Below are 13,190 nucleotides of genomic sequence, written 5' to 3'. Positions count from 1 at the left end.
AAATTAAAAAGAGCTTTGTTTTTAACCTCTATAACATAAAGATTTTATTAGTTGCAGAAGGTTTTAGTGTTGTAACCAGCACTTGGTTTTGTTGGCAAGCTAGGTGATGCTAGGTGATTTTTTTTTCACCTGTTACATTTTTGTGACTTTGTCCAGAATCTTATAAATGTGCTGTGTCTTAATATGAGTACTCTATTAAAACATTTTCATGACTAGCTTTGCCATTTTAGGTAAATAATTTTGAATTTTAATATTAATTGAATGTGAGTTAGTGTGGGGCTGAGAGTTAAATATGAAAGAAGTAGAAGACCATATCTTCTTTATTTGTTCTTCACTTATTGAGCAAATCTCATCTGCCAGACATTATACTGAACTTGGGGGATGTAGAGATAAGACATTTATCTCTTACTAAGGAACATTCAAATTATCACTTAAAGTCTCTGGGGAAGTACAATCCCCCCCTAGGGGGCATGGAGAAGACAGCTGATCAATGCTTCATTCCCATCATTTGATAAATATTGTCGATGGAAACAAAATATTAATAACACAGGTAAGATATGAGGTGGCGTGAATTAGGTATTCTGAGATTGAGAAGGGAGGCGCTCATTCTTAAAGGAATAAAATTTTTCAATCAAGTAAATAAGGGTGGGAATGTGATAGCTATTGCCAGCTGAAAAACAGTACTTATAAGGGTATGACCAACTTGGAAATTTCCCTAGTGTTAATAATTATACTTATGCCCCAGAAAAATTATTAAATTGAATACTTATGGATTTAATTTGCAAGCTGAATGAGAATGTTTTGATTCCAGCTGTGGGCAAGGGCAGGGAGCAGGGGTCTTCTTCCTGATGGAGGTTGCAGGTGTATCAGACCAATACCTACACAAGGTTGGATATGATGACAAGATTACAAATATATCTTGTCCTTGCTAGGTCTTTTAATCTATAGGGTTCTTAAAAGGGAAAGAAGTCATCCTCATGGCAGAGGTCTTTTATTCTATTAGGACTCAAGAAAATACACTAGTGTGAGGCTTAGAAATAAACCTTATTTTAGTAGTTGCTAATATCCAATCATTGATTGGCTGCCTCCTGCATGCCCCCTGTCGTACGGCCCCTACTGGCGATTGAGGCCACTACCTGGGCCTATGCCCTTGACCGGATTCGAATCCAGGACCCTTCAGTCCACAGGTCGATGCTCTACCCACTGAACCAAACTGGCTACGGCCAAAATTCATTTTATCAAGTATGTTTCATTGTCTGTGATGGTCTACCAGTAACTTAGCCACAAATCTGGTCCAAGAAAGAACCCACTGTCCTGTTTAGAGTGTATAGATCAGGGGTGGGGAACCTTTTTTCTGCCAAGGGCCATTTGTATATTTATAACATTATTCAAGGGCCATACAAGATTATAAACTTAAATATTAGCCTGCTATATGTGGTCGAACATTTCATTAACCAACCCCTAATGCCTTGGTGGGCTAGACCAAATGATTTCATGGGCCTTGTATGGCCTGGGCCAGACATTCCACACCCCTGGTATAGGTAATGAGAATCATATAAGAGGCGCTCTCATTTTGTCTGACTATATAAATCTGTGATGGTATCCTGGTCTTTCTGTATTATTCAGCTGTGATAGACAAACAACCTTTATTTATTTAAATATTAGAGACCCAGTGCACGAATTTTGTGCACTGGGGTTAGGGGGGAATCCCTCAGCTTGGCCTGTGCCCTCTTGAAGTCTGGGAGCCTTTGGGGGATGTCTGACTGACATCCTTAGCACTGCCACAGAGGTGGGAGAGGCTCACCAACTGTGGGAGTGCACTGACCACCAGGGGGAAGCTCCTGAGTTAAGTGCCCGCCCCCTGATGGTCAGTGCATGTCATAGCGACCATTCATTCTGCTGTTCAGTCAATTTGCATATTATCTTTTTATATTATAGGATATTTAAATATATATATATATATATATATATATATATATATATATATATATATATTGATTTTTTACAGAGAGGAAGGGAGAGGGATATAGAGTTAGAAACATTGATGATAAACATCAATCAGCTACCTCTTGCACACCCCCTAATGGGGATGTGCCCAGAACCAAGGTACATGCCCTTGACCACAATTGAACCTGGGACCCTTCAGTTTGCAGGCCAACACTCTATCTACTGAGCCAAACTGGCCAGAGCTATAGGATATTTTTTTAAACTTATTTCAGAGAGGAAGGGAGAGGAAGAGATAGAAACATCAGTAATGAGAAATAATAATTGGCTGTCTGCCTCCTCCAAGCCCCCTTATTGGGGATCAAACCCATACTCCGAACCACCAACCTGGGGATTATACTGTGACCTGGTTCATAGGTTGATGTTCAACCTTTGAACCACACTGGCCAGGTTGGCAGACAACCTCTAGGGAGTTAAAGATAATCCTAATCTGGTTCCTGTGGTTTTCCTTTTCTTTTTCTTTTTTTTTTTTTGTTGTTGTTAATCCTCACCTGAGGTTATTTTTTTCCATTGATTTTTAGAGAGTGGAATGGGGAGGGGGAGAGAGAGAAGGGGAAAAACATCTCGGTGAGAGGGATACATTGATTGGTTGCCTTGTCCCTGTGTCCCAACTGGGGTTGGGGATCTAACCTACAATCCAGGTATGTGCCCTTAACCAGTGACCCATAGGTATGTGGTCAGACACTCTTAACTACTGAGCAACATTGCTCAGGGCTTTCCTTTTTTTTTCATAAGTGCTGCGCTTCAAATATTTACACATCTATCCAGAATGTAGCCTTGAAAACAAAAACCTAGAGTAATTCTTTTTTTTTTTTAAATATATTTTATTGATTTTTTACAGAGAGGAAGGGAGAGAGACAGAGAGCTAGAAACGTCGATGAGAGAGAAACATCGACCGGCTGCCTCCTGCACACCCCCTACAGGGAATGTGCCTGCAACCAATGTACATGCCCCTGACCGGAATCGAACCCGGGACCTTTCAGTCCGCAGACCGACGCTCTACCACTGAGCCAAACCGGCTTTGGCTAGAGTAATTCTTTATAGTAATTAAAAAGTGATTCCTACTGAAGTAGAGAAATCCTAATCTAAGAGGTTCTTTTGTGGAGATTCTGTCATCAATTCAACAGTATTTACTAAATGCCCAATACGTGCCAGGCAGTGTTGTAGGTTTTGAGACTAGTGAGTAAAATCATCTTAAATACTTGCCTACAAGGAACTTACATTTCATTGGGCAAAATAGACAATAAGTATAATTATAAAGTGAATTATATAATATGTTAGAAGGGAGTAAATGCTATGGGGAAAAGATAGATGGTAACATGGGAGTATTGTGGTAAGGGTGTGGTAGTAATTTTAAATAGGGTGATCAGGGTAAACCTCACTGAGAGAGTAATATTTGAGCAAATACTTTAAAGGGATAACGGAATAAGTCACATGAATATCTGAGAAGAACATCCCAGATAGAGCAGCCAGTGCAGAATTTGTGACTTGCATTTGAGCGAGTTGTGACTGTGACTTAGTGAGTGTGAGCTAGGAGGCGACTATTAGAGATTGAAGGAAGAGAGGTTGTGAGCATTGAGGAGACTTTTTAGTCCTCTAGAACTTTGGCTTTTACACTATGTATATTTGAAAATAAACCCTATTAAGATCAAGTAGGATTTTTCTTTAGAGATCTGGGGTCAGGAGAGAAGGTAAGCAGTCAGAGAAGGAACTTCTAGTCTTAGGATAGCACATATTAATGTTATATCCTAGACATAAGTTTATAGCAAAACAAATAAGATTTTTGCTGATATTTTCTACTTTATTTTTGATTGTAGGGACTTTCAGTTACCTTGATGATGTCCCATTTAAGATAGGAGACAAATTCAAAACACCAGCTAAAGTTGGTCTACCTATTGGCTTCTCCCTGCCTGATTGTTTGCAGGTTGTCAGAGAAGTACAGGTAAGTGGTGATATTTAGTTAAAGTTTAGTGCATTTAAAAATTTAATGAGTAAGAATTTGATGTGCAGTGAAATGGAAAAAAAAACCCATTTTCATATCTGTATTTTTTATAGCTTGTTATTGCTTGGCTTACATTGTGTGTCTCACACACACACACACACACACACACACACACACACGTGTCTATATATCTATTACAGATCTTGTGTAATCTGTTAGATTGTATATTCCTGGAATTCTGTGCCTTGTCTAAAATGAATTCCCATTGCCTATTTTATTTATTTACTTCTTTTCCTTTTCTTTATTAATATCCTCATTATCTCTGTCACTAGAGTTAGATAACATTTCTCTCTCTGTTGTATCTCCCCATTACTGTCTAGTCTATTCATGTTCCCTCCAAACTAGGTTACTAGCAATTTGTTGAATATACTGTGTATATAAAATGCTTTTTTTCATGAGCTGTTACTTCCACTTGGGGTATTTTTCTCTTTCTCACCATACTAAAAACTGTTGCTCTTCTAGAATTGTGCTGAAATGCCATCTTCTCAAAACCTTTCTCAACCCTCTCATCTTTAAAGCTCAGTTATATATAAATGTATATATAGAATTCTTGAAAACAGCAAAGAGACCGATGTTATACGACTTCCTTTCTTCCTTCGGTACACATTTTGAATGCTTGCCTTTGAGTGGTGTCTGTGAGGCTGAGGATAGAGAGAAATGCCTTAATTACTGTCCTCAAGGAGCTACAGTTTAAGAATCAAGTGGAAAAACAGTCCACTGCTCATTCAAACACTTCTTCCTGTAACTTAAGATTTTTTAAAATATAATAGGTATACTTTTTTTTTCAAAGTTCTGTTCATGGGGGATTTAATAAGGCATTAGTATGTCATTCTAAAAAGGATTCTTTGTTGTATCTTTTAGTCTATATGCATTGAGTAATCATAGTGGGAATATTTCAGTTATATTTTTAAAAATAACAGCTTTACTAAGATATAATTTACATACCATAAAAATCACCCTTTTAAGGTGTGCACATAAGTGTTTTTTTGTATATTCAGAGTTGTGTAACCATTATTATGATCTAATTTCAGAACATTTTCATCACCCCCAAAAAACCCCAGTGCTCACGAACAGTAGTTACTCGCTATTTTCCCTTACCCCGCCCCAGCACCTCGCAAACACTGTTTACTTTCTGTCTCTATAAATTTGCCTGTTCTGGACATATCATATAAAATGGAATAATACAACATATAGCCTTTTATAACTGGCTTATTTCACCTAGCATAATGTTTTCAAGGTTTGTCCATATTGTATGAATGAAATATTAGTACTTCATTTATTTTTATAACTGAATAACTTCATTGTATCAATATCATATTTTATTCATCAGTTGATACATATTTTAGTGGGTTCTCCTTTTTGACTATTAGGAGTAATGCTGCTATGAACATTTGTATACAGGTTTTTGTGTGGACATAGGCTTTCAGTTTTCTTGGGTATATACCTAGGGGTGGAATTGCTGGGCCACATGGAAACTAACCTTTTGAGGAATTGGCAGACTTTTCCAAAATGGTTGAATTATTTTATAATCACACCCACACTGCATGAGGGTTTTAATCCCTCCATATCCTTGCCAGTTCTCATTATATTCTGTAATAGTCTCTTATTGTGGTTTTGATGTACATTTCCTTAATTACTAATGATATTGAGTATTTTATATATTTTTGAATACTGAATTGACTGATACTCCTTTTGTGTTTGGAGACTATTGGACCAGAAAGATATAGATTTCCCTTATAATGTTTTACCTTGTTTTGTTTGGTGACTTTTATTTGCAACAACAAGTATTTGGTAAATACCTCTCTGTGTGCAGAATACTATTAGCAATATAATTAAAAAACACCTCCATCCTTTTTTTTTTTAATAATTCTTTATTGTTTAAAGTATTACATATGTCTCCTTTTCCCCCTATTAACCTCTCCCCACCTGTTCCCACCCCCAGCACATGCCCTCACCCCTCTACTGTCTGTGTCCATGGGTTATGCTTATATGCATGCATACAAGTCCTTTAGTTGATCTTTTACCCCACCCCACCTTTGCTTTCCCTCTGAGGTTGGATGGTCTGATTCTTCTATGTCTCTGAATCTATTTTGTCCATCAGTTTATAATGTTCATTATATTCCACAAATGAGTGAGATCATGTGATATTTATCTTTCTCTGACTGGCTTATTTTGCTTAGCATAATGCTCTCCAGATCCATCCATGCTGTTGCAAATGGTAAGAGATCCTTCTTTTTTATAGCAGCTTAGTATTCCATTGTGTAGATGTGCCACAGTTTTTTAATCCACTCACTTGCTGATGGGCACTTTGGCTGTACACCTCCACTTTTATTCTCATATTATTCACCACTTCGTTGACAGATTCAGAAAACTTGTTTTGAATGCTGTGAATTTTCTGTTTGTTTGATCAGTGTTCACTATACTCATAACACCCAGTAGTAACAAAAAGGGAAATCTAGGCTCTGAGCTCTATTCCAGTATGGGCCAGCTGAAATTTTTTTGTTCTGTAATTGCAGATTATCATTAAATTTGGTCTGCATGGGGTCTCCATGGGGAATTTGGCTGTGGTATTGTTGCTGGATCCCTCCCAATACAGAGAAGAATCAGGCCTACAGTCATAGATGGCTAACTTGAAGTTTCCTATAACTTTGCCTTATTTGCTCTTATATGGTAGTACGAATTCCATTTTTCAATTGAAAATTCATCAAGAGAGCAAGTGGAAAGAACATATATAACCCTTGCCCCCAGGGTCCAGGTGGTAGTGGGAGCCACAGCAGTGGGGGGTGGTCCTTAGTGTAAAGGTTTAGAGTGGATTCTGGTGTCACTCAAGGGGCTGGAATTGCTGTGTCATCCTGTACAGATTGCTTAAACTCCCCAAGCCTTCATTTCCTCATCTGTAAAATGGGAATAATTAGCTTTTAAAGTTATTGTAAGAATTAAACAAAATAATGCACTTAAAATGCTTATTCTGGTTCCTAATATTCCATAATTTAAAAAAAATTTTTTTTTACTATTTATTATAGTACACTCAAACCACACTCTTATTTTTCACTGTAATATTCCTGTTATTTTTCCCCCCTGTATTTTTCTATGTTCTATATTACTTTAGTAATTAAAAACCAAAAGCTTGGTAAAGGTTTTATTAAAAAGGAAAGACATTTCTGGTTATTTTGGGGAATAAAACATCGGACACCTGTGTTCACAGGCATCAGAAAGTTGGTTACAGCCTCAGTTTTTGGTAGAGGAAACCACTTGCAAAATTGGATTTCCTCCACAGTTACAAGCAGCAGTCTTTGCCCAAGTGCTGTTTTCTTACTATGCTGTTAGTGATAGAAAGGAAGCACTGTAATCCCCAGGCGCCTTCCTGATGCCCAGCAGCTGGCTCAGGGGTGTAAGTTAACTTGATAGGCGCATTTCCAGGCTTCTTTTGTGTTTGAAGCTGAAAGGCTTGGAAATGACCAGAGTTTTCTTCTTCTCTTTTCTCTTCTTTCCCCTTCTTTCACTCTTAATGTGTCTCCAACGTGCACACAAGACATTAATTAGCTTTGGTGCTTTAGGGTGAGCATCGGAGGTTTTTTCTTCCTATTCCTGGAGAAAAAAATTATATGGATTTAGTTTCATATAATAGTATATTTTTTCAGGTGTGCAAATGACATTTTTATAAATTGAGCTGTATACTGTAAGGTATTGTTAAGAATCCATTAAGTAAATTCTTATGCAATTTACTCTGTAAAAATCTTAATTTGAATATGTCTAGATTTAATAAGCAGTTTTCCTGCACTTTGAGTACAATCTATTCATTATAAGTTGATTGTGGTTTAAGAAGCATAGAGTATTTAGTTAGATTGCCTGGATTCAAATCCAGGCTCTACCTCTTAACAGTTTTATTACCTGGGGCAGTGGTACCTTCTTTAAAGGGTTGTTGAGAAATCTAGAGTCATTACATAAACTCTGCTTCAAATCATGCATGGTACCTTGTAAGTGCTTCTTAAATGTTAGGGATTATCATCATCCAGCACATGATCTATTAGGACATTTGTGCTAGATAATAGAGACCTTAAGGCCTAAAGCCCAGTTTGCTGCCCATAAGAGACATGTGGCATTGCTGGGGAAGTGTTTAGAGCAAGGGTGAAATCATCTGGCCCGCAGGCCATATAAGGCCTGTGAAATCATTCGGTTGGTCTGGCCTTGCCAAGGCATTAATTAAATGTTTGACCAAATATAGCAGGCTGATTTAAAAAAAATATTATTTATTTATTTATTTTTTTACAGAGAGGAAGGGAGAGGGATAGAGAGCTAGAAACATTGATGAGAGAGAAACATTGATCAGCTGCCCCCTGCACACTCCTCACTGGGGATGTGCCCGCAACCAAGGTACATGTCCTTGACCGGAATCGAACCTGAGATCCTTCAGTCTACAGGCCAACACTCTATTCACTGAGCCAAGCCGGCCAGGGGAAGCAGGCTAATTTTTAAATTGATAATTTTGTATGGTCTGCGAATGATGTTACAAATATACAAATGGCACTGGGCAGAAAAAAGGCTCCTCATCCCTGGTTTAAAGAAAGATTAAAGCTATTGTGGTCACATGTGCTCTGCATCAAATGATAGAGACAGATCTTTGTAAAACTTCAGAGGAATAGGTCATCAGCAAAGCATCATAGAGGAGGCTGGCTGAGCTTTAAGCCACCAATGAAGAAATCTAGGAAGGGACATTGCCTGAGGGGAGAGAAGCGAGGGCATGTCACTGTAATTTTCGGCCTGGTGCATAGGACTGGAGGTGTGGGAGCTCTTTTTAGTTAATTTCTAGAAGTAATCTGGGAGCATACTTTGATTAAATCGTATACATTAGGAAGCCTTAGTCTTCTTGAGTGCAGATCATCCTGAAATGCTGCATTGGGAGGGGCAGCCACTTAGGTTCACATCTTCTTTCTCTGGTATATCTTTGCAGTATGACTTCTCCTTGGAAAAGAAAACCATTGAGTGGGCTGCAGATATTAAGAAAATCCAAGAAGCCCAGCGGGAAGCAGAGCGGAAGGCTGAAGAAGCAGACGCTAAAGTGAATTCTAAGAGTGGCCCAGAGGGCGATAACCAAATGAGCTTCTCCAAGACTCACAGTACCACCGCAATGCCACCTCCCATTAACCCCATCCTTGCCACCTTACAGCACAACAGCATCCTCACCCCGACTCGGGTCAGCAGCAGTACCATGAAACAGAAAGTTCTCAGCCCACCCCACACAAAGGCAGATTTCAATCCTGCTGACTTTGAGTGTGAAGAAGACCCATTTGATAATCTTGAGTTAAAAACTATTGATGAGAAGGAAGAACTGAGAAACATTCTGGTAGGAACCACTGGACCCATTATGGCTCAGTTATTGGACAGTAACTTGCCTAGAGGCGGCTCTGAGTCTGCGTTACAGGATGAAGAAGTCCTGGCATCCTTGGAGCGGGCAACACTAGATTTCAAGCCTCTTCATAAACCCAATGGCTTTATAACCTTACCACAGTTGGGCAACTGTGAAAAGATGTCGCTGTCTTCCAAAGTGTCCCTCCCCCCCGTACCTGCAGTAAGCAATATCAAATCCTTGTCCTTCCCCAAACTTGACTCTGATGACAGCAATCAGAAGACAGCCAAGTTGGCAAGCACTTTCCATAGCACATCCTGCCTCCGCAATGGCACGTTCCAGAATTCCCCAAAGCCTTCCACCCAAAGCAGTGCCATTGAGCACAGTGGGCATCAGAGTCTTGGGCTTTCAACTTTGAACTTGGACAGTGGCACAGAAGTGCCAGCCCTGACCCCTTCTGATATGAAATCCCAGATGCCTTCCCTCTCTGTCTTGTCTGTGTGCACAGAAGAATCATCACCTCCAAATACAGGTTCCACGGTAAGTAAGTCTTAAATCCCCCTAAGCTAAAGCTCCAAAGAGTTTTAAATTCTATTTAGCAGTTGACATCCTCACATTCTTTTCAAGGTGTAGGGCAAGATGGGCATGGCCAAATGGACCTTGCTTATACTATAAGTATATGTAGTTCTGGTTTTTCCTGAGGAAAGGATTATTAGCTCTCCACCTACCCTGGTTGATGTTGGCTTGTTCCTGCCTGCATATTTTGGTGTTTTCCTGCCTAATCAATTTCTTTTCTGTGCTGCATATCTTGTGTTTGCATTTTTTTAAAGGCTTTCTTTTTTTTGTATCCTTTAACTGTTTCGTATTGCCTTCTATTTTTAAATATATATATATTTTATTGCCGAAGCCGGTTTGGCTCAGTGGTAGAGCGTCGGTCTGCGGACTGAAAGGTCCCAGGTTCGATTCCGGTCAAGGGCATGTAAATTGGTTGCGGGCACATCCCCGATAGGGGGTGTGCAAGAGGCAGCTGGTGGTTGTTTCTCATCGACATTTCTAGCTCGCTCTCTCTCTCTCTCTCCCTTCCTCTCTGTAAAAAATCAATAAAATATATTTTTTTTAAAAAATATATATATATATTTTATTGATTTTTTACAGAGGGGAAGAGAGAGGGATAGAAGAGTTAAAAACATCGATGAGAGAGAGAATCATCAATCAGCTGCCTCTTGCACACCCTCACTGGAGATGTGCCTGCAACCAAGGTACATGCCCTTGACCGGAATCGAACCTGGGTCATTTCAGTCCGACGCTCTAGCCACTGAACCAAACCGGTTTTGGCCCTATTGCCTTCTTTGTTTTTTGTTAAGATTGCTTGGTACTCTTCATTATATCTTTTCCCTACCTCATTCTGTCTTGAAATTTATGTGTACCATGGTTCTGCCAGTTTGTGGTGTTTCTCCAGACTGGGTGTTGCTTTAGTACCTGGGAGATAATTTGTATTGGAAGTCCAAGAAAAACATAGACATTTGTTACTTTAAACCCAATGGTTTTAATGGTGCAATTCCTTTTTTTCTTTCTCTGCTAAGAATTTTGCAGTTTTCTCCAAAGGGAGTGAGAGGGGAAGGTGGGAATTTAGATTTAATGTTGAAGTATGGGTTGATAAAAGAGGTGCATCTTGTATCATCTTTTAGAAAATCTGGTTTTGTCACATACACAAAAGTTTCATGTGCGGTGAGCTTACTTTGTCACAGAGTATATGCTTAGCTCTTGATGTGGTTGTTTCGACAACACAGAATAATACATTGTTGCATTCTAGGATAGAAACCATGGAAGTCCAAGAACCTTCTGCTGTACAGTCCACAGATTCTTAAAATGACAGCCTATCAAAGACAGTATTTAGAGCCAGAAAGGAGCCTGATTGTATTGTTGGGCTATCTCTCAGACACCATAAGAGGCCTGCTATTAGTTGGTCAAAGGATGAGCCTTGGCCTGCACAGTGAGAGTAAGTTCCCAGCAATAGCATTCTTGGTAAATTATTGTCTCTGTGTCAGTGCTTCTATTGTCAGCTCACTGCTGCTTATAAATTTCCATGGGCCCTAGCTGGTTTGGCTCAGTAGAAGGAGTGTCCACCCTTGGACTAAAAGGTCCCAGGTTCAATTCTGGTCAAGGGCACATAACCTCAGTTGCAGAGGCAACCAGTTGTTATATCTTTCTCATATTGATTCTTCTCTCTCTCTCTGTCTCTCCCCCACTCCCTTTTACTATCTCTAAAAATCAATGGAAAAATATCCTTTGGAGAGGATTCACACAAAAAGAAAAACTACACAAGTACTCTGGTGCTACCTTCTAGGAATGGGCTTTTGTACTAATTCCTCCTGGTTCATTATTGGGCTGTGGTCAGCAGGGTACTCCTTCTGATATACTGTGTGTGTGTGTGTGTATAATTTAAAGAGAAATCCAGGTCCTCAGAGGAGACTTTAGGGGGCACTCTGTTGGCTCCCCAGGACAGTATGTCTTTAAAAAAATTTTAAATTTTTTTTGTTGATTTTAGAGAGGAAAGGAGAAGGAAATAGAAACATCAATATGAATCATTGATATGCTGCCTCCTGCACACCCCCTACTGAGAACTGAACCTGCAACCTGGGCATGTGCCCTTGACCGGAATTGAACCCAGGACCTTTCAGTCTGCAGGTGGAACTCTATCCACTGAACCAAACTGTCTAGGGCAATTTACTATATATTTTAGAAATTAAATGCACTCTGGGAAATATTAGGGTTCCTCAGATACTCCCCTTAAAGTTGTAGCAACCATTTAGATGAACTAATGACAGCTCTTTCTCAAACCAGAATACTCATCATTCTTTGATCCATCTGATGGTGAAGTTTCTTTTAGATCCATTCGTTTTAGGGTGGGAGGGGCACTGTTTCTTGCTGGCCTGAGGACTTGCTGCCTTCAAGGGCCCATAGAAACAAAACTGTTCTCTAAGGAAGTCATGACCCTTACCCTCAGAGAGCAAAGCCTAGTTTCCATCCTGGCCCTCTCTCTTAGTTATAAGTGTTTGAAACCCACTATGAGAACCTTTCTCTGTGAGAGAAGCTCTTTTCTCTAAGATAGTGACTTGAGGCCAGAGGGAAGTGATGGTGTGGTCAACAGGGCTGTACACTCACTTCACTTAGGAACTCCCAGGGAAGTATTCCTGGAATTTGGTTCTTGTTGGCTATTTTAGGCCCAATGTTTGGGTCTTAGTTTTCAGATTTTGACTTCATGTTTTAGTGTTTATATAAACTAACCTTAATAGTTGAGAAATCCATGGGATTATCTTGAGAGAACAAGCTTATTATGTGCCTTTATTCTGAGTCAGTATAAAACTGCCTGACTTAACTCTAGTCAGTGTCTCTTCCCACTATTCTTGCTGATAGTTAAACTTCACTATAGGTTGAAAGGTAATTGGCTTTGAGGGGAACTCTACAAAATGTTAACAGGTGAAGGTCTTTGTGGCTGCTATAATTTCTCCAGAGAATTGTGCTTGAGGGCTAAGGAAGCTTGGGTAAGGCTTCTATCGACTTTTATTTAATCCCCATTTTTGGTTCTTGTCTCTCTCTGCTGTATGCTATGCCTGGTGTCTTAACCTTCTTTTTGTTGTTTGGTTCTCATTTTCTAGAGACTAAACGGTGAAGATGGGTGGGAAAGGCATTTATTGCCTGAGGTTTTTACTGCTCTGAGCACTCATTTTGGGTTCTTGCTTTATTCCATCAGTACCTCTTGCTTCCAAATACTGAACCCCTCTCCTGTCTCTCACTTGTAATTGCCTTTTAGCTTCAGATTTTTCCCTGTTTCGT

The 13,190-nt window shown here is 39.5% G+C and overlaps 1 protein-coding gene and 1 long non-coding RNA gene across 11 annotated transcripts in view; both read left to right on the top strand.

Annotated features, from left to right (window-relative positions):
• UBAP1 (ubiquitin associated protein 1) overlaps window positions 1-13,190 on the top strand; it is a 38,873-nt gene that overhangs the window by 21,085 nt on the left and 4,598 nt on the right. For 7 of the 10 annotated variants that reach the window (XM_036433525.1, XM_036433528.2, XM_036433527.2 and 4 more), the window contains exons 3-4: window positions 3,822-3,946; window positions 8,958-9,893. In XM_036433525.1, coding sequence (XP_036289418.1) covers window positions 3,822-3,946; window positions 8,958-9,893 — 1,061 coding nt within the window. Of the gene's footprint in view, window positions 1-3,727; window positions 3,947-8,957; window positions 9,894-13,190 lie in introns of those variants that run through there. The other 3 variants (XM_045580048.1, XM_036433526.2, XM_036433523.1) reach the window with 2 other exon arrangements.
• LOC123652130 lies at window positions 10,633-11,671 on the top strand. Its single transcript, XR_006741263.1, has 2 exons — window positions 10,633-11,319; window positions 11,358-11,671. It is a non-coding gene; the product is annotated as an uncharacterized LOC123652130 (long non-coding RNA).

This window comes from Pipistrellus kuhlii, unplaced genomic scaffold (assembly GCF_014108245.1).
Source record: "Pipistrellus kuhlii isolate mPipKuh1 unplaced genomic scaffold, mPipKuh1.p scaffold_m20_p_12, whole genome shotgun sequence".
Classification (NCBI taxonomy): Eukaryota; Metazoa; Chordata; class Mammalia; order Chiroptera; family Vespertilionidae; genus Pipistrellus; species Pipistrellus kuhlii.
This window is presented reverse-complemented; position numbering and strand designations above follow the sequence as displayed.